Source organism: Alexandromys fortis, unplaced genomic scaffold, assembly GCF_014885135.2.
Source record: "Alexandromys fortis isolate MF-2015 unplaced genomic scaffold, M_Fortis_MF-2015_v1.1 scaffold_103, whole genome shotgun sequence".
NCBI lineage: Eukaryota > Metazoa > Chordata > Mammalia > Rodentia > Cricetidae > Alexandromys > Alexandromys fortis.
This window is the reverse complement of record NW_026067978.1, coordinates 1,891,109-1,916,080: the sequence shown is the minus strand read 5'-3', so window position 1 is coordinate 1,916,080 and position 24,972 is coordinate 1,891,109. Positions and strand designations below refer to the sequence as shown.

Sequence of the window (24,972 nt, the reverse complement as noted above, 5' to 3'; positions counted from 1 at the left end):
CTGACCTTGAACTTGGAGACAGCTGCCTGCCTCTGCCTCCGGAGTATTTAAAGCATGCACCACCACCACCTGGTGTGCTTTTTTTATTATTTATTTTTATTTTAAATTTTTTTGAGGCAAGTTATTGTGTATCTTAAGCTGACTGAGGATGACTCTGGTAGCTCACAACTTTATAACTTCAGTTCGAATGGATCCAACATGCTCTTCTGATCTCCGGTACATATACATACATGCAGGCAAAATGCCTATACAAATAAAATAAGTAAACCTAAAAAAAAAAAAACCCACAAGATGGAGATACAATAAATCATAGATGGCCCTGAGACATGCTAGACACTTTGAACGAACTGAGCATTACATGCTTATGTTTTTATAAAATGTCTAGAATAGGCAAATTTATAAGGGTAGAAAGTATACTCACTTTTCTTGGGCATATGTAAGATTGGAATAATAATAGAGCAATGAGAAATTTGTATTTTCTCTCTTGGTATTTCAAGACAGGGTTTCTCTGTGTAACGGTCCTGGAACTTGCCTCAAACTCAGAGATCCACCTGCCTCTGCCTCCCAAGTGCTGGGATTAAAGGTGTGCACCACTACTGCCCAGCAAATTTGTTTTCTTGAGATGGTTCTTATTGTAGCACAAGTTGACCCCAGATTTGCTATGTACACTAAAATAATTGATTGCAGTTTCATTTAGAAATGTAATTACAGGTATGTTCCACTTCACCTGGTTTATGGGGTACTAAGGAGCATAGTGTATGCATATGTATGCATGTCACAGTACAGTAGTGGAGGTCAGAAGGAAACTTGTAGAATCAGTTCTTTCCATCTACCTTATGTAGGTAGGTTCTCGGCATCAAAGTCAGGTTCCTGGACTTTTGTGTGAAGTACGTACCTGGTTTTTTATTTTTGTTTTGTTTTTTAACTTATTTTGGTATTTTGCTTGTTTGCCCTTGTTTTTTATTTATTTATTATTTTTGAGAGAGAGATATCCTTACTCTATAGCCCACACTGACCTAAATGGCAGTTGTCTTGATGTAGTTTCTTTCCCAAGTGCTGGGATTAGAGGTGAGCCACCATGTCCAATTTAGTATAGAGTTTTTAAGTTAATAAGCAGCTGTCACCACAGTTCAGTTTTATAGTAAAGTTGTGAGAAATGGGGAGGAACCCAGCATGGTGCTGAGTGAAAGAGCCAGCCAGAGAATGCTCTGTTTCTCTCTGAAGCCAAGTGTGTGACATAATGGAAAAGGCAGAGTTGCGGATGCCTGGAACCTGGCATGGTGGGATATACTTGTAATCTCAGCCCTTGGGCCTAGACAGAAAGATTGCTGTGACCTTGGCTTGCAAAGTTGAAACTGTTTAAAAAAACTAAACAAACAAGCAAACCAAAACTCAAAATTAAGTTTTTAAAAAAATCCAAGATAACCAAAAACTAACCAGGCAAATAAATGATGTTGTTGCCAAGGATTCTGAAGGACTAGAAGGGATGGGTCAGAGCAACTTGCCTTGTTGTCAGATCTTGTAGACAGCTGATAGAAACTCCTCTATGTCATTCCTCATTAATTTGAACACATGAAACTTGTGTAGAGGGTGCTGATAGAGTTACTGCTGGGCGGGCGGGATGTGTATATATGGAAGTTCTCTTTCTCTAATTTTAACTGATCTCATAAAGAATAATTTTATGTATGTTAGTCATCTCTTTTCTTACCCAAGCTGACACTGAAGTGTTTTTTCCCTCTATTTGGCTCACCTGTGTCTAGTATTTCATACAGAAGTACTGTATGTCCTTGGTTTGGCTTCTGTCTAGCACAGCATTTTCAGGTCTAGCTTGTTGTATCATGCTTCAGTTCCTTTTTTTTCCTAAGTACCATTGAAAGGCATTTAATTGTTTTTGATTTCTGGGTTTTATAAATCATGTTGCCGCTTTATGAACTTATATTTTAGTTCTACCTATGAGTGTTCCTAGCGTGGAATTGCAGTCATGTGGCAGTGCTGTTTAGCATTTCAAGCAAAAAGGCAAACTTGTGATGTTTGTTCTTTTTACATTGCCCAGGGCTGCAGTTTCCACATTTTTGCCAGTGCTTGTGATTTCCTGATTTTTGATGATAGCTTTCTGTTCTGCCCAAAATTGGAATGTGATTTAACCTATTGTTTCTTTAATAGAGGCAAATTTCTGGAGATGTGTGATGATCTCTTAGCAAGAGTGGAGCCTCCACTTCGTAGTGTCTTGGAACAATCCAGTAAGTATTTTTGCCATTGAATTGTTTGTGTATCCCAGACTCTGGGAATGTATTATGTGTTAACATTTTCTTCTCTCAAGTATTTGTTGCATGAACGTTGTCAATTCTGTGCTCCAATAAGCTTTATCTGTTCCTTTTGAATGTTTCTTCTCCCTAAGGCCTTTGAAGAATACATTTTCTCTAAAAATCCCATTTTTGTGTCAAACACAAATGTATACATGAATCTTTCTTAAAAGGTTTTGGCAGTGCTTGTGTGGTGGTCTTATAAACTTCCTGTCAGTGAGTCCTTGGTTAGCTCAATATGTGTCTGAGAGATGATGACTCAGGTGGTAAAGGGCTTGCTGCTCAACCATGAGGGCCTGTTCGGCTCCCCAGGACCCACATAAAACCCAGGAACAGCTGCACACACTTCTAACCTCCGGCACTGGGAAGGTAAAATACTCATGAATTGAGCTTGAGGTTCAGTAGAAGATACTCAAAAATGGGGTTAGAGAGATGGCTCAGAGGTTATAGTACTGTCTGCTCTCCCAGAGGACCCACATCCACATGATTCCTTCTTCTGACCTCTGTTGACGTGCATGTATTCTCAGACACATACAGAAAAAACACCTGTGTACATAATAAAATAGTTCAAGAAAACAAAGCTTGGGAAAAGTAAAGGATGGAGGTGGAGAGGTAGTGCATGTGGGGGGCAGAAGGGTCAGAACTTTAAGGTCAGGTCATCACATTTAAGGCCAGTCAGGGCTAGAGACCCTGTCTCAAAATAATCTCCACACTCAGGAGGCAGAGGCAGGTGGTTCTCTGAGTTCCAGGATAGTCAATACTTTGAAGAGTTACTGCCCGGGGGGGGGGGGGCAGATTAATAATTATATAAAAATGAAGTGGAGAGTGAGGACACACTTGTTCAACAGAAGACGACCTGCAAATCATGTGTATGTTCTGGTTTTGTGTGTTTCTCTGTAGCCCTGCCTGTCCTGGAACTCACTCTGTAGACCAGGCTGGTCACAAACACTTTAAGTTTGTTTCAGACCTTAAAACATTTCACTTAGAATATATTATTAATTAAAACTGTTTTGAGTACACTGTTTATACCTTTTTGCTAGTCACTAATTCTGTTGATGTTAGGTCAGCATTGGTTTGGGTGTTTTCTTTTTGAGACAGGGTTTCTCTATGTAACAGTCCTGGCTGTCCTAGAACTTGCTTTGTAGATCAGGCTGGCCTCAAGCTCGCAGAGATCTGCCTGCCTATCCCTTCCAAGTGCTGTGATTAAATGTGTGCGCCACCCCTGCCTGATTTTGCCTTGGGTCTTAAATCAGTGGTGATGACAGGTGTTTTTATTTTGAACTTTGGGAGTGTCACACCTCTCTGCTCCCCAGTTTTCTTTCTGAGGTGGAGGAGCACTGCATAGACTGGAGACTCAAGCCAGTCTTTTCCTCAACCTCCAGCAGAAGTACAAGCACATACGTAATGTCCTTGCTGCAACCTGTTTCTTTTAAAAATGGATGGAGATCAGCACAATTATGTAGAGTTGAAGTTCTCTTTCCACATTTGCATGGACTCGGGAGACTGAACTCTCTCAGTTCAGGCCTTCTCAGCGTTTGCCTCAACCTATTGAACTATCTCACCAGCCCTCAAACCAGTTTCTTTAAATGTTTTTCTCAAAAAATAGTGGTTGTTAGATAAAATGACTTTGAAATCAAGCAGCATGAGGTATTTTTGAGCAGTAGAGGAGCCTTGCCATGCCCTCTTTCAACTTCTGATCCTTGGGAGACTGTAACTGGGTTCTATTTGGGACTCTGTCTTGTCCTCTGCACTGAGCACTGGAAGTGATTAGATGTGTCTAAAAACCTCTCACCTTCATGACAGGTCATGCATGATTAGTATTTTGAGGCCCACATATGACTAACGCTGGGTCTTTGTGTGTGATGCTCTGTTAGGGCATGTAGGACCGATAAAGGACAAACTAGTGTGCTTGCAGTGCCTTCTAGACTCCACTGTTGTACTGCTCCTGTGAGTGTGTGCATGTGTAATTTGGGTTGGGTGTGTGAGGGAGCAGAGTTTAATGTCTGTTGAATGGTTCTAAAAAACTTGCTACTTTTTCTTCATTTTAAAGTACTGATTTAAAGATTATTTTATAAATGTTTCATTGTTGTGGCTTAGAGTTAAGAAAAGAAGATATTTATGCAGTAGAGATAGTTGGTGGTGCCACACGAATCCCTGCTGTGAAAGAGAAGATCAGCAAATTTTTTGGTAAAGAACTTAGTACAACATTAAATGCAGACGAGGCTGTCACTCGAGGCTGTGCACTGCAGGTGAGTTGCTTTTGTTCATAGGTCATAATAAGCAAATATCTGTCTACATGTTAACCTGAGGGCAATCTCAAGGTGTAAGATTCTGAAAGCTTTGTTTAAAATGGGTAGCTGATAGACATAACAATTATTGATCATGAAGATACATACATAAGCTGGGCTGTGGTGTTGTATGCTTTTAATCCCAGTATTTGGGAGGCATAGGCAGTGGATCTCTTAAGTTCAAGGCTAGCCCAATCTACATAGTGAGTCCAGGACAGTTAGGGCTATATGTAGAAACACTGCCTAAGAAAAATAACCAAAAAACAAAGTTGGGGGACACCAATGATAACGATAATGATAGCGAGATTAACTCTAAGCTAGAGCTGCTGGAATTTGTTGAGTTGTCTGGTGATTTGTGAAGTAGTATGCTTCAAGTTCATGGGAACTAGTAAAGCAAAACTAGGTTGCATAGTAAATTTGACAGCAGTTTGTAGAAGTGTTCAATACCATTACATACTACTGAAAACACTAAATCTGTGATTGTTTCCTGAATTTGTTTATAGTTCTAGTAATACCAGTTTGTGTCTATATTTATCAATAGAATTTTTAAAATTATCATTCTAGTGTGCAATCTTATCACCTGCTTTCAAAGTGAGAGAATTTTCTATCACTGATGTGGTGGCATATCCAATATCTTTGAGATGGAATTCTCCAGCTGAAGAAGGGTCAAGGTAATACATTATCAGTCCCATTTATGCATACTCATCTGGGTGTTGAATCTGGGTAATGTCTTCCCTTACACATGTGTATGTGTCAGGTGCATAAAACAGAGTGACAGTTGTCAGTGTAAATTCATGCATGGCCAAGCGTGATAGTGAATCCCTATGATCCAGCATGCAAGAAGTGGAGGGAGGCTGGAAATCAAGGGAGAAAGGCTACTTTAGCTCCATTGTGATCAGGTTGGACTACATGAGCGCCCCCCCCCCCCCCTTGGTTTTTCGAGACGGGGTTTCGCTGTAGCTATTGAGCCTGTCCTGGAACTAGCTCTTGTAGACCAGGCTGAACTCTAAAGAGATACACCTGCCACTCTCCCAAGTGCTGGGATTAAAGGTGTGTGCCACTACCGCCCGGCGAGATCTTCTTTTTAAAGCCGTGAAAAATTAGTGTCTTGTCATTTAATTTTTCTATTCTTGTTGCCATTGAGACTTGGTGCCCTTTTGTGTTGATTGGGTATATTCCTTTTTTAATAATATTTTATTTTTGTTTGACTTTTTTTAATTTTATGTTCATTGGTGGCTTGTCTGCATGCGTATCTGTGTGAGGGTGTCTGATCCTCCGGGAAATGGAGTTACAAACAGTTTTGAGCTGCCGTGTGGGTGTTGGGAATTGAACCCAGGTCCTGTATAAGAGCAGCCAGTGCTCTTAACTGTTGAGCCATCTCTCCAGCCCATGTCTCAGTCTCTTTGTTTTAAAGATTTTTTTATTATGTATACAGTGTTCTGCCTGCATGTATTCCTGTAGGCCAGAAGAGGGCATCAGATCTCATTGTGGATGGTTGTGCATGTGGTTGCTGGGAATTGAACTCAGGACCTCTGGAAAGAGCCGCCAGTGCTCTTAACTGCAGAACCATCTCTCCAGCCCCAGGCTCAGCTGTTAAAGACTAGGCTCATAACCAAAAATACAAAAGTATGTTATTTTTTTTAATACTCTGAAGATTTAAATTTTTTTAAATTTGTGTGAGTATTTTACCTGCATGTATGCCTGTATGCCATGTCTGTGGTTAGTGTCAGAGAAGTCCAGAAGAGGACTTTGGATCCCTTAAAAATGAAGTTAAAGACTATTGTGAGCCAACATGTGGGTACTGGGAATCAAACCTATGTCCTTTGGAAAAGCATCTAGTGCTCTTAACTGCTGAGCCATCTTTCTAGCTTCCTTTGAATAACCTGGAAATAATAGCTGACAAGGAGAAACTAGAACTCTTCAGTAATTACAATACCTAGGATACGTATGTCAAAAGTGTTAAGAATAATCATGAATTGTGTTGAGATAGATGGACCTTGCAAGTCCAAAAACCTGGGTTCAAATTTCCAGAAACCATAAAGCTATGGCGAGATGGGAGGTGGAGTTTGGAGAATCCCCAGACACTCGCATGCTGGGAGCCTGGAGTAGGTAGCATCCAAATAGTAGTGACCCCCGTGTCAAAGAAGGTGGAAGGCTAGGACTAACACCCAGGGCTGCCCTCTGACCTCAGCACACACACCTACAAAACACCCCCTCCATAAAATAAGAGACAAATATTTTAATAAAGAAGATTTTGAATTTGTGGGGTTTGCCTCTCTCTTTCTTCTACCTAGTGACTGTGAAGTCTTCCCCAAAAATCATGCTGCTCCTTTCTCCAAAGTCCTCACGTTTTACAGAAAGGAACCTTTCACTCTTGAGGCCTACTATAGCTCTCCTCAGGATTTGCCCTATCCAGATCCTGCTATAGGTAAGTGGAATTGGAATCTAAAATAGTATTTACAAACTGGTTTCTATTTGGGAGTACTAAAAGAAAGAAAGATTATTTAGAAATTAAGGTGCTTTATGCCCCAAAACAAACATCTTCCATCCATAGTACTGGGTATAGAGGCAGTCTGATGGGTGGGTTTGTTTCTTTGATTTGGTTTTTCGAGACAGATTTTTCTCTGTGTTGTCCTGGGACTCGCTCTGTCCTCGTCACTGTGTAGACCAGGTTGGCCTTGACTCCAGATGGTTATTATTTAATGAGTCTTATGTTGTATTCCTGGATTCAGTACACATTGTGGGTGACTATAAGGTGGTCCCGATGAAAAAACATGATAGAGTTGACTGGTTCTAATATGCAGTTACAAGATTTGCACAGAAATCACACAGTTTTTCTACACCATCGGTCCATCCTAGAATTTAGAACCAAGTTTGACCGAGTCTTTACAAACTGAGAATAGTTATGATTCGGAAACACTGTCACTTGAGAAGAGAGAGACCAAGAGTCCTGTAAGATCTGTGCTGTGGATGAAGAGCAAGAGCAGCCTCAGTGACCTGTAGAAATCGTGGGAAGAAAGTTGACTGCCCTGCTTTCCATTTGTAGGATGGCAAGGACCATGGCAATCATGCCCAGAAGGGCTAACTTCTATACCCTTTTCTGTCTTTTTCTTTCCAGCAGTGGTCTTGCCTTGGGTATGTTCACTAACACGTTGGGCTTCCATACTCTTCCTGTGAAACCCACTGTGTGGCTGACTTCTCCCATAGGCTTTTTCTCTCTCAGGCAACTGTCTGTCCCACAGTCTTTGTTTTTAAAATCTAATAAAATTGTCTTTGATCTTTAAGAAAAAAACTCCCTAAACAAACCCTTGGTATAGTAGTGAGATTTATAAATGATAATTTCTTAGAAAATGACATAAACTGGAAAAATATAAAAGTAAGTGTGGAAACTAGACACTTTATTTTCTGGCACAGCATATGCAGGAGGAAAAGGGAAAACCAGCAGGAGACATTTGAGTCCTTAGTGTGGTGGCAAGAGTGAGCTGTGTGTGAGAGGAAGGAGAAAGCTGCTGTGCTGAGACTGATCGTAGCTGGGTAGCCTGGTGGTTATTCTATGATTGTGTATATGGAAGTTTAAGTTGAGTCTTACTGTGCATTCTCTTGAATCTTTTCTTAAATCCCCAGCTCAGTTTTCAGTTCAGAAAGTCACTCCACAGTCTGATGGCTCCAGTTCAAAAGTGAAAGTCAAGGTTCGGGTAAATGTCCATGGCATTTTCAGTGTGTCCAGTGCATCCTTAGTAGAAGTGCACAAATCTGAGGAAAATGAGGAGCCGATGGAGACTGACCAGAATGCAAAGGAAGAAGAGGTAACCTGGCCATTTCATACTGCTGGCTGACAGGAGCACTGAGAGCTACCGAGTGCTTTTATACATTCCCCTTCAACACAGCTTTGCATTTTACTGGAATGAAAAAGAACCCAAATTGGCTCTTCCCTTGTGACCATTTCTCAGTTTAAACTATTATTGATTATGGGAAAATGCTCTTAAGTCTGTTGTTTTCAAAATAATAGATTATATACTCTTGATAAATGTAAGTCTTGTCCTCTTCTTATACCAGACTCCTATAGCTTGGCTTTCTTCCCCACATGTGGAGTGTAGGGGATTCAGGTACCAGCATTCTGCATAGCATTTTGGACTATTCCCATAGGCCACCCACATTAAGCTTTTGTTCAGATGGCTCCACAAACTTCTTTATCATTTCTGCTAAAAGAATTCTCTGGGTTTCTTTCCCCAGCATGTGCAATGTTGTGATTTTGAGATTGAAAATGGTGGTGTAGGAACTCTTGAAAATCAAGACTCTGGGAGGAAGCGTGTGGAAGGGAAGCTCAAACATGCTCCTTCAGTTTGTATTTGCCACACTCTGCTGCATCTGTAGTTACTCTGTTTTATACAAGGGTGGGCAAGTTGGGCAGGACAAGTACTGCATTGTTGTATTGAACTCCAGAGAGGAAACTTCATGTTTGGTGTAACTTGTGCGTAGTTGGAATTTTGAGCCTCTGTATGCTGAATCAGGGAGTGTTCTATACCTTGTGACTTTGAGTGTTGTTGAAGGATGCCTAATTTTTGGTTAGAATCTTCTGGTTTCAGTGTTTCATTTGACTGTTTTCAGAAGATGCAAGTGGACCAGGAGGAACCACATGCTGAAGAGCAGCAGCCGCAGACACCAGCAGAAAATAAGACGGAGTCTGAGGAAATGGAGGTACGACCTTAGAATTGTCTCTTAGAATTCTTGTCCTACAAACCCCAGCAGACTGTACTTACACTACACTGTTACTCTTTTGTACAAATTTTTAGCTACATTGCATAGTGTGTTTTGGAAAGTTAAAAAAGAGCATACATCGTTGACACTTTATTAATAATGAAGCAGTGAGACCTAAGAATTTTTTTTCTCAAATTTTGCCAAGTGTTTTATTCTGGTATTTTTTTTTATTTTCAATTTTTTTTCTTTGTAGCAGCCCTCCTTTTCTCAGTGTAACAGTTTTGGCTGTCCTGGAACTTGCTTTGTAGACCAGGCTGGCCTTGAATTGACATCCATCTGCCTCTGCCACCTGAGTGCTGTAATTAAAGGCATGTACCACCACCACCCAATATGAAGAAGAATTTTGATGGTTTCAAACTTTCATCAGTCTGTTGACATGTTTGTGATTGAGAGTCATCTGGCTTGGTACTAGCCAGTGTACGTATTCTAGTATTTTCCACATGCTTTACCCTATTGAATATTGTTGTCCTTATAGTGATAAACACTAGTGTGAGACAACATAATACAGTATTCAGGTTGAGATTTCTTTCTTTGTGGCCACTGTTTTCTTGCATGAGGTTTGGAATAGCTCCTAATCAGGTGGCTAGGGAGGAAGAAGAATCATTCCTTCTTTTATTGTAAAGTGTTTCTGTGTCACTAGGGTGACATATGGGTCAGTTGGTAACAGTGCTAAATTACATCCCCAATTCAGGGCCAGCACTTACTGCCAAACTCAACAGCTCAAGGTGGGTGGGTGCCTTGGACCCATATGGTGGAAAGATAGTTGATTCCCCACAAATTGATATTGTCTTCTGACTTCCACCCACATGTACCATAACGTGTTTTCATATGTACATACAAATATTTAAGACTTTAAGATGCAGAACTGGGGACATAGGAGTCCCTGGGGCTTAAGGCCAGCGAGTCAGGCTGAATTGGTGAGCTTTTGGTTTGGTGACATACCCTGTCTCAAAAGTGTTGTACTGACAAGGTGTCTCAGCAGGTGCTTGTCACCAAGTCTGCCGTTCCCGGGGCCAGCATAGTAAAGAAGGAAACTAACCTGCAAGTTGTCTCTGACCTCTGCACATGTTTTGTGGCTCATTTGCAATAATACATGTATCTCTAAATATATATAGGTAATAGAATTTTTAATATAGAGAGCCAGGAAGATAGCTGATGTTGACGTTTGGGGCTCCACAGGTAGCTGTGGACACACCTGCTTGCTCACCCATGAATGCATAATCATGCATACATATACACAAAGACATAATCCTGTGAAAATTACATTGCGATACATGTGTAAAATATGTCAGGGTAATCATGTAACATTTAAAGGTCTTGTACAGTCTGCCTAGGTTTTGCCTTCACGTTTATTTATTTATTTATTTATTTATTTTGGTTTTTCGAGACAGGGTTTCTCTGTGGCTTTGGAGCCTGTCCTGGAACTAGCTCTGTAGACCAGGCTGGTCTCGAACTCACAGAGATCCTCCTGCCTCTGCCTCCCGAGTGCTGGGATTAAAGGCGTCCGCCACCATCGCCCGGCTTCATGTTTATTTTTTATTTATGGCACTGAAATATTAGGGTCTAATTCCACTGTCATTGTATTCTCTGCTGTTGACAGATTGCTGTCGTTTAAATTTTTTGACCCATTTTCATTTCATTGAATAGATTCCCATAACAGTGTAAGTGGTGTTGGCGTGTGGGTGTGGTTGTTGTTTTTTTGAGACAGGATCTCACATAGATCAGGATGGCTTTGAACTCCTGATGCCCTAGCCTGTGCCTTCCAAGTGCTCTGTACTAGTACACTGTGGCCAGTGATTGTATGTTGGTTGTCAGATACACAGAAGGTTGTTAGGTATGTTAACTGTTTCATTTTTAGTTGTAAAGCAGATTTTAAAGCACTGTAGTGCTCCTTTTACTTTCTATCTTGTAGAATAAAGTTCTCTGTCCTTTTCCGAACTCTTCAGACCACCATTGTTTTCCTCCTGAATTTACTACTACAGATCAGACAGAGGGTCACTTAGTTTTCTATATAATAATCATGAGTTACTTTTGACTTGATCCGTTTTAAAATTTAGGTTAGTCTATATGTTTTTGCTCTTCATATTTTCTTTTTCTTTAGACCTCTCAAGCTGGATCAAAAGATAAAAAGATGGACCAACCACCTCAAGCCAAGAAGGCAAAAGTGAAGACCAGCACTGTGGACCTACCCATTGAGAGTCAGCTGCTATGGCAGTTGGACCGAGAGATGCTCGGGCTGTATACAGAGAACGAGGTACATAGACGGTAGCCTTTAGGGCAGTAGTTCTTATCCTTCCTAATTCCTTTAATACATTTCCTCATGTTGTGGTGACCCCACCCATTAAATTATTTTTTTTTTTTTCATTTTATTTATTTTTTTTTCTGTGTTGTTTTTTCTGTGTAATAGCCTTCGCTGTCCTGGAACTTGATTTTTTAGTGTGCATTGATTAACTAAACTTAGGCCAGCCTAGCCTTAAACTCAAAAAGGTCCAGTTGCCTGTTTTCTGGGGGCCACCATCACCACCACACTAGTCTGTTCAGAGGGTTTTGAATACGTCTTTGGTTTCGGGAGGTATTGCTTGGTTTGGGTGAAGGGTCAGTAGAGTCACACAGCTAAGGCAGGTCTTATGTGTACCTGCCAGATCTCTCTCTCTCTCTCTCTCTCTCTCTCTCTCTCTCTCTCTCTCTTTCTTTCTTTCAAGGTTTATTAATTTATGTATGTATAGTGTTCTTTCTGCATGTATCTCTTCAGGCCAGAAGAGGGCACCAGATCTCATTATAGATGGTTGCTGGGAATTGAACTCATGACTCTTTCTTTCTTCCCTTCCTTTTTTTTCTTTTTTTTAAATTTTAACTCAGGACCCATTAACCAGTGCTATCTCTTCAACCCTACCTGTCATATCTTAGAGCAGTTCTGTTTGACTGGACCTTCATCACCATATGACATAAATATGTTTAACTTTTCTTAGTGTTGTAGAATTAAAAAGTAGACGTTTACCTTATAACATTAAAATAGTTTTATTTTTGTTGGTGGTGGGAGGCTGTCTTGGGACTAGTTTGTAGACTGATCAGACTGACTTTCCCCTGCCTCTGCCTCCTATGTGTCAGGATTAAAGGTGTGTGCCACCGTATCTGGCAAAAAAGGTTCCCATAAACAGTTTCAGAGCCACATACAATCTCTGTCTGTCTCTGTCTCTCTGCCGTTACACCCCCCCCCCCCCCCCCCCATATTAGGTTTCTCTGTGTAGCCCTGGCAATCCTGGAACTCATATATATCCACTTGCCTCTGCCTACCAAGGGTTGGGATCAAAAGGCATGTGCTACCATTTGGCTCAAATTTTTCTTGTCTTAAATATACTTAATTTTGCTCTTGAGGGTACATCTTAGTATTTTCACTATTCCCTTCCCCTAAGATAAATCCCACAAACTGATCTTCAAATTTTCTTCCTGATTATATTCCTGCCTCTATTTTGTTGGGGTGACTCAAAAGAATTGAAAAGATTTGAACAGAGAACACTCTTTGTTTTCTTGTTTGTTGATGTTAAGAGGAAATGGTCATAGCTGTTGGTCTTGTGTCTAATTCATTGCTGTTTTTCCAGGGTAAGATGATCATGCAGGATAAACTGGAGAAGGAACGGAATGATGCCAAGAACGCGGTGGAAGAATATGTGTACGAGATGAGAGACAAACTCAGTGGTGAATATGAGAAGTTTGTGAGTGAAGATGTAAGTGTGCTGCTCCCTTTCTGTGGGTGTAGGGAAACTTCACACCTTGAAACGGAAGCTCTGCTACTTTGTGTGTGTCATCAAGTTACTCAGAGTTGGTTGGAGAGAGCTCAGTGGTTAGGAGCACTTGCTGCCATTTCACAGGACTTGTGTTTGGTTCTCAGTACCTGTGTGGTGGCTCACAGTGTCTATAATTACAGTTTTAGAGAATTGACACCCTTTTCTCGCCTCCATGGACACTGTGTACATGTGGTACAAGTACATACTGTCAGGCAAAACATTCATAGACATAAAATAAACCCCAAAATACTGAAGTGTATGTCTTTGGGAGCTACATAGATGCAAAATTTTTCATATATGCACATGTGGTTTACGTGTGTGATGGGTGCACATGGATGTGAGTCCATGTAGAGGCTCAGAATTGGTGTCTGCTATCTTTGATTGATCTTCACTTATATTTTTGATGCAGTCTTTCCCTGAAACTACAACTTGCAGGTTATACTAATGTAACTAGCCAGCCTGTTCCAGGGATCCCCAGCTCTTGCCTCCTGAGTCTACACACTTGCTTGGCTTCTTCATGGGTTGCGTATCACATGCACAGTCACTACTTACTGATTCATCTCCTCAGCCCTGTTTTGTATTTCTTTATTGTTACAATATTTTCTGTTAAAAAAAAAAAACAAAAAAACCAATATTTTCTGTTACAGTATGTGTGTGTATGAGAGACAATTATATTTTCTTTATTTATAGGATCGTAATAGTTTTACCTTAAAATTAGAGGATACTGAAAATTGGTTGTATGAAGATGGAGAAGACCAACCAAAGCAAGTTTATGTAGACAAATTGGCTGAATTAAAAGTAAGTGACTCTTAAGCAGAGCTCTCTGTGCCTCTGGAGCTTTCAGAGAGAGGTTCTTCTTAGTAAAGAGCACAGGCTGGAAATGCGTTCCAGAACTGTTTGCTCTGATGCGCTTATTCTCAATAGACTTCCAGTGAATTAGGATTGGGAACCTTCTTCATATCAGGATATAGAAAAAGCAGCAAGTCCTAGCTCTGTCTGCCTCAGAGGTGCTTGCCACACAGTGGAGTCAGTGCTTTCTCCCACAGTGTAGATGAGGCCCAGTATAGGTTTCTTCTAGGTGAAAGCAGAGCATCTCATATGTCTGTACCCCATGGTAAAACTGGATGGATAACAAAGTATCACCCCAGTTGAGGTCTTAGTTTGAAAACAGCTGAAAATTGACCGAGAGGAAATTGGAATATCCCCTTTATTTCTGGTTTGCGTTGTGGACCTGCTTTCCAGAAGTGGGCATTGCACCTGTCCAAGTGGGTGACTCAAGAACAGTGCACAGGCCTTAGCTGGCTCACCTGGCAGGAATGCAGGTGTTCCTGCTAGCTATGCCCCCCCCCCCCCATTTTTTCTTCCTTCTACCTGTCAGACCTTCTCCCCTCCCTCCCTTCCTCCATCCCTAGACAAGGTCTCTTCTATATCTTCTTCCTCCTGAGACAGGGTCTCTTCTAGCTATTCTGGAACTCTGTATGTAGATCAGGCTGGTCTCCCAGGCGCTGGAATTAAAGACATACACCGCCACCTGGCTTCACCGTGCAAAATGATTTTCTTGTCATCTGTGAGGTGCTAGTGGGACTTCTGTACCATCTCCCAGGTTGAGTTAGACTTTGTGACTTGGGTTATGTTTAATACAGAATATTTCAGGATGCTTGTAAAATCTACAACCTCATGCTGTGTATCATCATAACACCAGAAATCTCTAGTGTTACTGTGTTGAGTTTTCAAGTTTTCATTTCCTCAACCGTGATCATTTAGTTGATCTGAATTAGGACCCAGATGGGGCTGAAGAGACGATTTTTTGAGACAGGGTTTCTCTGTCCTGGCTGTCTTGGTACTTGCTCTCTAGACCAGGCTGGACTTGTACTTAGAGATCAGCCTGCTCCAGTATGGTTTTTAATAAAAAACTGTTGGACAAGTACAGAAGACAGATAATTTGTGGTTGTCCTACTGTGAGACTGGGCCTTGGTTGGTAATGAGAAACAATTCCTTGGGACTGTCTTCACTTGTGCTAATGAGCAGCCAAAGAAGGAGCCTGATATTTCCAATGGTTTGTTGAAACATTTCCATGCATGTATTGTTTATATATTTATGTGTATATTCACGTGTGTCCACACACATGCCCAGGGAGTGGTGCTTTAGCCCCATTCTTAGTTATAGTAGCAGCAATGTAACTTAAGTATTGTAAACTACCCTGTACATACAGACCTGTATATTCTCTTGTTAGAATTTAGGTCAGCCTATTAAGACACGATTCCAGGAATCTGAAGAAAGACCAAAGTTATTTGAAGAACTAGGGAAGCAAATTCAACAGTATATGAAAGTGATCAGCTCTTTCAAAAACAAGGTATTTTTTCATTTTCCTACGATTTTGGTCAGGGCTCTGTGTGTTTTTTTTGTTTGTTTGTCTTGTTTTTGTTTTTGAGATGGGTTGTTTTTGTAGTCCTGTCTGGCTTGGAACTTGTTCTGTAGACCAGGCTGGTGTGAAACTCAGAGATCCACCTGCCTCTTCTTCCTGAATGCTGGGATTGAAAGTGTTATTTTTATTACTTTTTATTCTTGTGCACTAGATGGTGTTGGATTCTTTTTGGGGCTGGAGTTACAGGTGATTTTAAACTGCCCAGTGTGGGTGAAGCCAACTGAACTCAGAGCAGCAAGTGCACTAAACTGTCTCTCCAGCCCCAAGATGAGAATTGTGTGAAAGGCAGTATTTGGCAGGGATTGGCTCATTCTTGGCACTTAGCTCTCCACTCCCACTTGTAGGAGGACCAGTATGAGCACTTGGATGCTGCTGACGTGACAAAGGTAGAGAAAAGCACCAATGAGGCAATGGAGTGGATGAATAGCAAGCTGAACCTGCAGAACAAGCAGAGCCTGACGGTGGACCCAGTTGTCAAGACAAAGGAGATTGAAGCTAAAATTAAGGTATTTTTTTAACTTTGTGTACTTTTTTTGGCAGCTCTTTTGTAATTAACAGTTGGGATTTTGTTATGTATCTTAGCTACTAGGGTTTAGCCTGCAGCAGTATAAGGTTTGTTTAATTTACAAGAAATCATAGTTTTCTTTCTTTGCCATTTTAGGAGCTGGCGAGTATTTGCAATCCTATAATTTCAAAGCCCAAACCCAAAGTGGAACCCCCAAAGGAGGAGCCAAAACATGCTGAGCAGAATGGACCAGTGGACGGCCAAGGAGATAGCCCAGGCCCCCAGGCTGCCGAGCAGGGTGCAGACACAGCTGTGCCTTCTGATGCAGACAAGAAGCTTCCTGAGATGGACATTGATTGATTTCAACACTTGTTTATATTAAAACAGACTATTATAAAGCTTTAAGTTGTCAACTTTGTTCTAAATATCAACTAGAGCAAGCAAATACTGGAGATTTCTTAGTTTTTAGGGGATCTTGGGGGTGGGGTATAGGTAATGTATGGAGCATTTTGACTTCTAAATAGTTAGATCCAGAGATGGAGTGCACTGTCTCTTCATTACGGTCCTGTTTAAGAGCCCTGCTAATCTTTTCTGAGCTCTTGCCTCCCTCCTTTGTGTTTTAATCATGCTTCTACAAAATGAAGTGTGTTCAGGAAAGCTGAGCTTTAGCAAAAGCTGTTACAGCTGCCAGGCAGGCTTTTCTTTATACATGACAGAAGCTCAAATTATGCTTATAAAGTCTGGGTGGAGATCAGCACCAGCATTCTTGGCCTGTGGGGGTGTTTCCCCCATTTCTGAGGGCCGGAGCACGGGCAAGCATGGATTAACACAGGAGCGCAGAGCACAGCAGGGCTTGCTCCGAGGCCTCACTGCTCTCTGTTCCCAGCCCTGTCTCCCTCCTCCCTCAGCAACAGTCTAATGCACATGTCCTCTTCACTCAGAGCAGGCTTTAGTGAATCAGGGGACTTGGATGCAGTAGCTTTCCATAGTTCCTGAAAGTAAGTTCACTAATACTGAAGCATCAAAGTCTAGTTTTCCCTTCAGGTTAGGTTGTAGATAACACGGTTGGCTGTAGGCATGGTGAATCTGAGCTATACATCCTTGCTTCTTATGGTGGAAAGATTTGTCCCCTGGCCTGCTCAAGTGGAAGATGATGTGTGTAAATTAGAGCATTAGACAGAAGAGGATGAGAGTTCAGGATTCTTAGCTCTTTTGCTGTCGCCTATGTTACTGTTAATCTGTGTTATGAGTCTGCCAATCTGTATGTTAAAACAGCTGACAGATTGTAAGCTATTGCACCGATTGCTCCAGATGAATCTTTAGTGTTAAGGTGCTCAAGGTCACAGGAACACCTCATTGTCGACTGCAGACAGTGTCAGGGCACCACACACTTCCTGGGGCCAGTCCACAGGAAGGAGGTGTTTTGGAAACGGATGTCTGTAGCAGAGGGAAGAGTTGGTTACCTGCCTTAGTTACAAGTGTGGGTTATGTTCTGGGTCTTTTGTGATCACTGATCTCTGTAACAGAGCCCTGTGTTCATTTTTGCTTGTTGGAAATAATCTTAAAAAACCATGCATAGTTGGGTTCACTATGCTTGTGTCTACACAGAAAGTCCTGTAGCGTGCAAGTGCTCTAAAGGCAGTTGACTGAAGAGGAGGGAAGAACGGTGTAAGCGACTGAGTACCTGCTCTGCTGGGGCCTGAAGCCCCAGGCCCAGTGTTGCTTTGCTGCAGGAGTGCCTGCTGACCTTGCTGTGAGGCCAATAGCTATTTCAAGTGCAGGCTGCAGGATTAAAGCCAACTCTTATGCAACTGACTGTCCTTAAGACCATTTCTCATAAACATCTGTGTGTGGGCGTGGGAGGGTGGGGGGTTGGGGTGGGGGTGAATTTGAAGTTGTAAGCTAGAAATCAGATGATCTGCTTCTGCTCTGTCTAGACAGACCGATTGGATTTATGTGGAGGCAGACTAGAGTGGCAAGTGACTTGTGTGCAAACAAGCATTTATCCAGGTCGCGTTACCCAACTGGTTTGTTAAAAACTCAAGGTCACATTCTTACACTAAGAAAAACAGTAAACTTGAGACAAAGTTTAGGAAAAACTAATAAAAGAAACCTGTCTTAACTCGAATGGTTTTCTTAATTTCCTTATATGGGTTGGTGAGTGTGTGAGAGACTGGGAGCTGGGGAAACTTTGTGTTGCACAGCAGCCTCACTGGAATCCAATGGTGTTATCCCACTAGGCCCTGTTGTTGGTGTTGGGATACTCTGCAAAGCCTGACTTCAGGTTTGACAGCAGTAGAAGAGGGTGGGTGCATATAGAGCATTGAGTGCCAGGACCGACCAAGTTGGTCCAGGATCTGCTAGTGGGTACGTGGTGTGTGTCCTGTGTTGCATATGGGAATGGGGATGAAGCCCTGAGACCAGTACGGGAGGCATTACTGTCTGATGTCATGCTTCCGCCCCGCCCCTGTCCCGGCAGGCTTATATAGCCCTGACTGTTGTGGAACCCACTTAGTTCACAAACTCAGGGGTCTGCCGCCTCAGTGTTGGGTTTAATTAAAGGCATGTACCGCCACATGCAGTCTGAAATCCTGCCTCCTAACTGTTCTGGTCCATGTGTTGAGAGAAGAAAGGTCTATTGGTGGGGTGCGTTTGGGCCTGACCACAAGGCCATCAGGACTCTTGGAGAAGAACAGTCCTGTCCCCCCCCCCCCCCCCCGGCCCCCTATGGTCACCAGAGCCCCTGCACAACGCTGTGCCGGCTATGAGAGGGTGGTGGTACAGCTAGGACTGGTGTAAAATTGTCTGCTTTTCAGTGTGTGCAGAATATCCTCAACCCTGGAACGGTGAGGTCCTGAGTGAGCTTGGTAAGAAAATGGTAAAAGGGTTTTGGCAGCTATTTAGATCTGCTCACTGGGGTCGCCGAGCTTTTCTGGAAGAGACCTATGTGTGTGCCACTGGGGCCGCTGAGTTTTTCTGGAAGAGTCCTATGATGTGTGTAGAGTGAGAAGCTGGTGGGATGAGACTGAAACATTGCAGTAAAGAAGAGGTATGGCTGTTTGTACCTGAGGAGGGGGGGGGGAAGATTGGGTGTGGCTCCAGCTCTTGTAAGTGACCAGGCAAGATGAGGCAGGCTTAGAGTCCTGACTCACTTCCTTTTCCTCTTATTGCTGGGGTGAAACCCAGGGCAGGCAAATGCTCTATCACCAAGGCACATCAGAGTTTTGGTGCCGTCCACTTGGTTTTGATTACTTTTTATTAACGTAAATGCAAATTTGGGAAGAGAGTTATTGACTCCACAGGAACTGGAGTTACAGGTGGGTGTTGGCTTTCAGGGACCAATCTGAAAAAGGGGCCACATTGAGGAAGAGTTGTAGGTAGTCCTCATGGGCCTGGAATTCTCTGTAGACTCAGCAGTCTTTCAACGTGATCTTCCTGCTTCTGCCTTCCAATTGCTTGGAGTACAGGTGTGTGCCGCCACCTGGCCCTACTTTTGTTTCTTGATGAGCTGGCTTTTGGCTGACTCATTTGCACGCTTGCAATTTACCATTATTTTGAAGTGGTTTTAATTTTTGCATGGTAAATGCTGGTTATAAAACTGCATAACCAGGTGGGCAGTAGTGGCATAGGCCTTTAATCCCAGCCCTCTGGAGGCAGAGGCATGCGGATCCCAGGCCAGCTGGTCTACAGAGTGAGTTCAAGGACAGCCAGGGTGTTACACAGAGAAACCCTGTCTCAAAAAAAACCCCTGCATAACTGCCCATGATTGTAAAGAACCATAAACTATGTTGCCAACACCATTGATCTGGAAGGACATTTTCAAAAGAAGTAGTTTTCAGGGTAAGTTTAATGGGTAAGTTTTTTTTTTTTTTGTTACTGTTTCGTTGTGTTTTGTTGTTTTTTTTTATTTTTTTTTTATTAGGTTTTTCTGTGTAGCTCTGGCTGTTCTGGAACTTGCTCTGTAGACAAGGCTGGTCTTAAACTCCAAGATCTGCCTGCTTTTGCCTCTTGGGTGCCAGGATTAAAGGAGTGCACCCCCACTGCTGGCATGGGTAGATTCTTAACTGTGTATTTTCCCTGTTGTGTATTCTCTCAGATTAATAGAAAATTTAAGATTTTGTGGTGTTAAAAGTGTGTTGGTGGAGCCGGGTGGTGGTGGCGCACGCCTTTAATCCCAGCACTCAGGAGGCAGAGCCAGGCGGATCTCTGGGAGTTCGAGGCCAGCCTGGTCTACAAGAGCTAGTTCCAGGACAGGCACCAAAGCTACAGAGAAACCATGTCTCGAAAAACCAAAAAAAAAAAAAAAAAAAGTGTGTTGGTGGGCTGGAGAAATGACTCAGTGGTTAAGAACACTGGCTGCTCTTCCATGAACTTGGGTTCAATTCTCAACACCAACATGGTGCCTCAACTGTTTAGAACCCCAGTCCTAGGGGATCTGTTGCCTTCTGGCTTCCATAGGCACCAGGCACACACTTGGTGCACATATAGACAAAACACTCATACACATAAAGTTAAGAGAAAGTGAAAGTATCTGGGCACACTGGTAACGTCCACAGTCCTAACTCTAGGGAAACTGAGGCAGAAGACCCAAGACCAGCCTGGATTACTGAGTGATTACTGTTGTTTCAACAACAAACAGTAGAAGTATGTTTTTTGTTTTTTGATTTGAGGCAGGGGCTCTATGTAGTCCTGGCTGTCCTGGAACATTATATAGACCAGGCTGGCTTCGAACTCAGAGATTCACCTGCTTCTGCCTCCAAGTGCTGAGATTAAAGGCGTGTGCCAACGTGCTGGCCTTAAAGGCGTGTTTTAAAGAGAATGATGAGGCAGGCAGAGGCAGGTGGATCTCTGTGAGTTCAATTCCAACCTGGTCTACATAGTGAGTTCTAGGTCAGCCAAAGATACACAGTGACATCCTGTCTCAAACAAAACAAAACAAAACAAAACAAAACAAAACAAAACAAAAAAGAATAACACTCTGAGCTGGGGATACAGCTCAGCTGGTAGAGTGCTTGCCTGGCTGACACGAAGCCCAGAGTGTGTTCACTCAGTCTCTAGTATCACATAAACCCTCGATGAGGCATGGCTGTAATCCCAGCGCTCTTGGAGGGGTGGGCAGAAAGGGGAGAATCGCAGTTCAAGATCGCACTTGGTGTGTAGCGAGTTTGAGGCTAATCTGGATTGCGTTGGGTGGCTCCAAAATCAGTAAGCATAAGCAAGCTAAAAGAATGACTTTAAGGTTTTAAATCTAAAAAGGAGATGTGATCGGGTAAGTGGGACTTTGCATCTGTAGGGGTTGTGATGGGTCCTGCTGCTGGTTCCAGTAGTAGTGGGATGTATAGGGTGGAGGTGAGGACTGTAGATCCAGGCAGTTATGGAAGGAAGCCTCAGGGCAGGAGGTGTCCCCCTGGTTTGGGAGTGGACTGTATTTAGACGTGTTGGGAAAGGAAGTAGAAGCTTCCAGAGCAGAAGGTGTGTCAGGAAGAGGGAGGCTGACAGTGAGAAACCAAATAGCCAGCAGGCCTGCATGCTCCAGAGTGTCAGAAGGTGGGAGCTGCCTGAGCATAAAGAGCTGGGCACAGTGAAACCGGAAGTTCCCAAGTGCCCAGCCTGCTGGAAACAGGGCCAGTTGGCAGGCTGGGCACTGTCCTGAGCCTGTGGTCTAGAATTCAATGAGCATGATTCTCTCCAGTCTACAGACTTCTTGTGGTTGCCAGTACATCCCTTGGATAGGTCTTGGTGGGGACAGCCAGGACATGACCCTCAGAGCTGGAATACAGCCGCCATTTGGAGAGGAGGCTGCTCTGGAGGAAGGAAGGTTGTGATCGAAGCATCAGCCCATGAAGCAAGACAGAGAGCAGGAAGGTGTTCTTTTCTGGGGGATCAGAGAAAGAAGGGCCCAGACGATGTTAACAGTATAGAATGCTTTCTAGATTTGGGCACTACCCCTGGGCAATCGATCACCAGGCTGGCCCTGACCTTACAGATCCAGTTCTGGCACATGCAGTTAGAATGGAGAGTATGGGGGGAATATTTGCTTCCAATTACTCAGTGGGCTTTTTGTGATTCAAGCCCAGCACTTAGAATTATACACTATAGGAAGCTGTGGTTGTCTTGGGCTCTTTTCATGAACTGTGCCCAGACTTAAACCCTTCCAGGGCTGGGTGCCTGTTAAAAATGTGGAGTCCGGGATCGACGGTGGCTCGTAGTCTACTTTTCTTATCTCCAGTTAGCAGGCTTTTCCCACCCATATCTTAGGACGCACATTGTTTGGCTTTGTTTTCTACAAGAACTTAAGAACTTGCTTTAAAATTCGGATTGGAGAGACAGCTCAGCAGTTAAGAGTGCTTTCTGATCGTGCAGAGATCTAAGTCCAGTTCCTAGCACCCACAATGAGCTGCTCACAACTGCCTGTAATTCCAGCTCCAGAGGATGGAAAACCTCTGGTTTCAACAGGCAACTGCATTTGCATTCACACACACATACCACTTAAAAATATTAAATCTTAAAAAAAGATCCACCATACTTTAAAGAAATACCAGCCTATTATTTAAGCTTGACTAGTGTTTGCAATGGAGCCACTGGGAAGACTGTGACTCAGCTCCCAGGACAAACCCTAGCCAGGTATTTGGAGGGTGAGCTAGATCAAAAGATGCATCCAGCCCAAGGGCATCTTGTTGCTATTCCAGTGGGAGCTGTATTAGTTATTTTTCTTTCCTTTCTTTTTTTTAATTGCTGTTTTTTAAATATTTATTTATTATGTATACAATATTCTGTCTGTGTATATGCCTGCAGGCTAGAAGAGGGCACCAGACCCCATTATAGATGGTTGTGAGCCACCATGTGGTTGCTGGGAATTGAACTCAGGACCCTCGGAATAGGAGGCAATGCTCTTAACCTCTGAGCCATCTCTCCAGCCCCTAATTGCTGTTGTTTTGTTTTTGTTCTTTGAGACAGGGTTTCTTTGTGTAGCCCTGGAAGTCCTGGAACTAGCTCTGTGGATCAGGCTGGCCTCAAACTCACAGAGATCTGCCTGCCTCTCTCTTCCAAATGCTAGGATGAAAGGTGTGGGTTAGCACCTCCTGGCTATTTTTCTTGTTGCTGGGACAAGTACCTAACAAAAGCAGCCAAGGAAGGAAGGAAGGGCTTCTGCGGCCCACAGTTTGAGGGTATAGTTCATCCTGGTGCAGAAGGTACAGTTATGAGAACATGCAGGAAATAGAGGTGAATCCCAGGGCTCGGCTCGACTTGTCCCCTTTCTATTCAGTTCAGGGCACTGGCCCATGGGATAGTACTGATCAAATCAGGGGGTCTCCCCCATCACTTAACCCCCTGGAAATACTTTCACAGACACATGTTGGCGTGCCTACCACCCAGGTGATTCTAAATTCCATTTGGTTGATAATCGCGATTACCCTTCACAGAAGGTTTGTAGGACCTCAGTGAGCTGCATGCTAGTGGCTGAAACATTGAGAGGCCCATGCAGTGATCAGGAAAGACCCTGCTTGAGTGAAGGGCCTTATTTCTCTGACTGATCTCCCTTTGAAACGTTGACTGGGGTCCAGCTGCCTCCTGGTGGCATGGGGTAGAGAAAGCCCTCGAAGTATTTGCCTGGAGAGGTGAGTGTTTTTGTTGGAGACAAAATAGCCATTAGAGTTTAAAGATAGTCTTCAACCCCATTTCCTGGATGGGGAAAGGTCAAAGCTGGTGTCCATCACACCTGCTGGTTACAGAAGCATAGTTGACTTTCTGGAGAGACGAGTGCCTGTCACAGAGGAGAGTGACTTCTAAAAGGCCACCCTCAATATGGCATTACCATATTCTATTCTAATCTGCGGGGAAACCCACCCAAGACCCAATGGTTCTTTTGAACCCGAGGTGACGTCAAATCCCATATATATTACATTTTCTCCATACATGCACACCTCTGATTAAGTTCAGTGCATCAGGCAGGCAGGGAGAGGAAATCAGGAGTGAGTTCTTATGCTTCTAATTTCAACACTGAGGACTTGGGGATCAGAAGTTCAAGGTCATACTTGGCTCCATAGTGGGTTCTAGGCCAGCCTGGAATACATAGGGCTTTGTTTCGGGGTGGAGAGAAAGAGAGGAGCAATGCTGAGGGAATGCTGAGATATTCTGTATGGATGCTAGGGGACAACAGTGTGCGGCAGGCCAGGCTGGGCAAAGGGGCGAGGGACAGCCCAGGAAGGACTACACAGGGCAGCATGGGGTTCCTGCACACTGCTGAAAATGGTGTGTAATTTTTTTAAAATATTTATTTATTTATTTATTTATTTATTTATTTATTTATTATGGATACAATATTCTGTTTGCATATATGCCTGCAGGCTAGAAGAGGGCACCAGACCCCATTACAGATGGTTGTGAGCCACCATGTGGTTGCTGGGAATTGAACTCGGGTCCTTTGGAAGAGCACGCAATGCTCTTAACCGCTGAGCCATCTCTCCAGCCCCCAATGGTGTGTAATTTAACATTCATGATCTTTTCAGACTATGGCTGACTAGGTAATTAAAACTGGAAGTCAAGATAGGGGATGAAGGGATGGACCTACTACTGTTTTTGAAGTGGTTCTCATTTCTTCCTTCAGAAAGTTTTATTTACATCTATTTTTGTGTGTGTATATGTGTGTGTGTGCGAGCACTTGTGGAGGTCAGAGTACATCTTTTAGGAGTCAGCTCTTTTCTTCCACCATGTGGGTTCCAGGCTTGGGGCAGTACCTCAGTCATCTCAGCAATCCCAGCTCTCATTTCTGAAGTCTTGAGTTCTTCAACCCATTCTGGTCTTCCGTGAGCTGCAGTGCCGATGTTGCCACATGGGGGCGCCATCGCCCTTTCTTTGCTATAGTGGGTCGTTGCCCGGCAGGTCAGAATCAGCCCACCATTCAGAC

General features: G+C 43.1%; 1 protein-coding gene across 2 annotated transcripts in view; it reads left to right on the top strand.

The window, feature by feature from the left end:
- The window catches only part of Hspa4 (heat shock protein family A (Hsp70) member 4), a 46,942-nt gene extending 28,750 nt beyond the window's left edge, over positions 1–18,192 (top strand). For both annotated transcript variants that reach the window (XM_050157619.1, XM_050157620.1), the window contains 12 exons: positions 2,164–2,240; positions 4,401–4,552; positions 5,156–5,262; positions 6,886–7,019; positions 8,216–8,397; positions 9,200–9,289; positions 11,451–11,603; positions 12,949–13,074; positions 13,825–13,932; positions 15,368–15,487; positions 15,904–16,065; positions 16,221–18,192. In XM_050157619.1, coding sequence (XP_050013576.1) covers positions 2,164–2,240; positions 4,401–4,552; positions 5,156–5,262; positions 6,886–7,019; positions 8,216–8,397; positions 9,200–9,289; positions 11,451–11,603; positions 12,949–13,074; positions 13,825–13,932; positions 15,368–15,487; positions 15,904–16,065; positions 16,221–16,424 — 1,615 coding nt within the window. In that variant the 3' untranslated portion in view covers positions 16,425–18,192. The remainder of the gene's footprint in view (positions 1–2,163; positions 2,241–4,400; positions 4,553–5,155; positions 5,263–6,885; positions 7,020–8,215; positions 8,398–9,199; positions 9,290–11,450; positions 11,604–12,948; positions 13,075–13,824; positions 13,933–15,367; positions 15,488–15,903; positions 16,066–16,220) is intronic.
- The last annotated feature ends 6,780 nt before the right edge of the window (positions 18,193–24,972 follow it).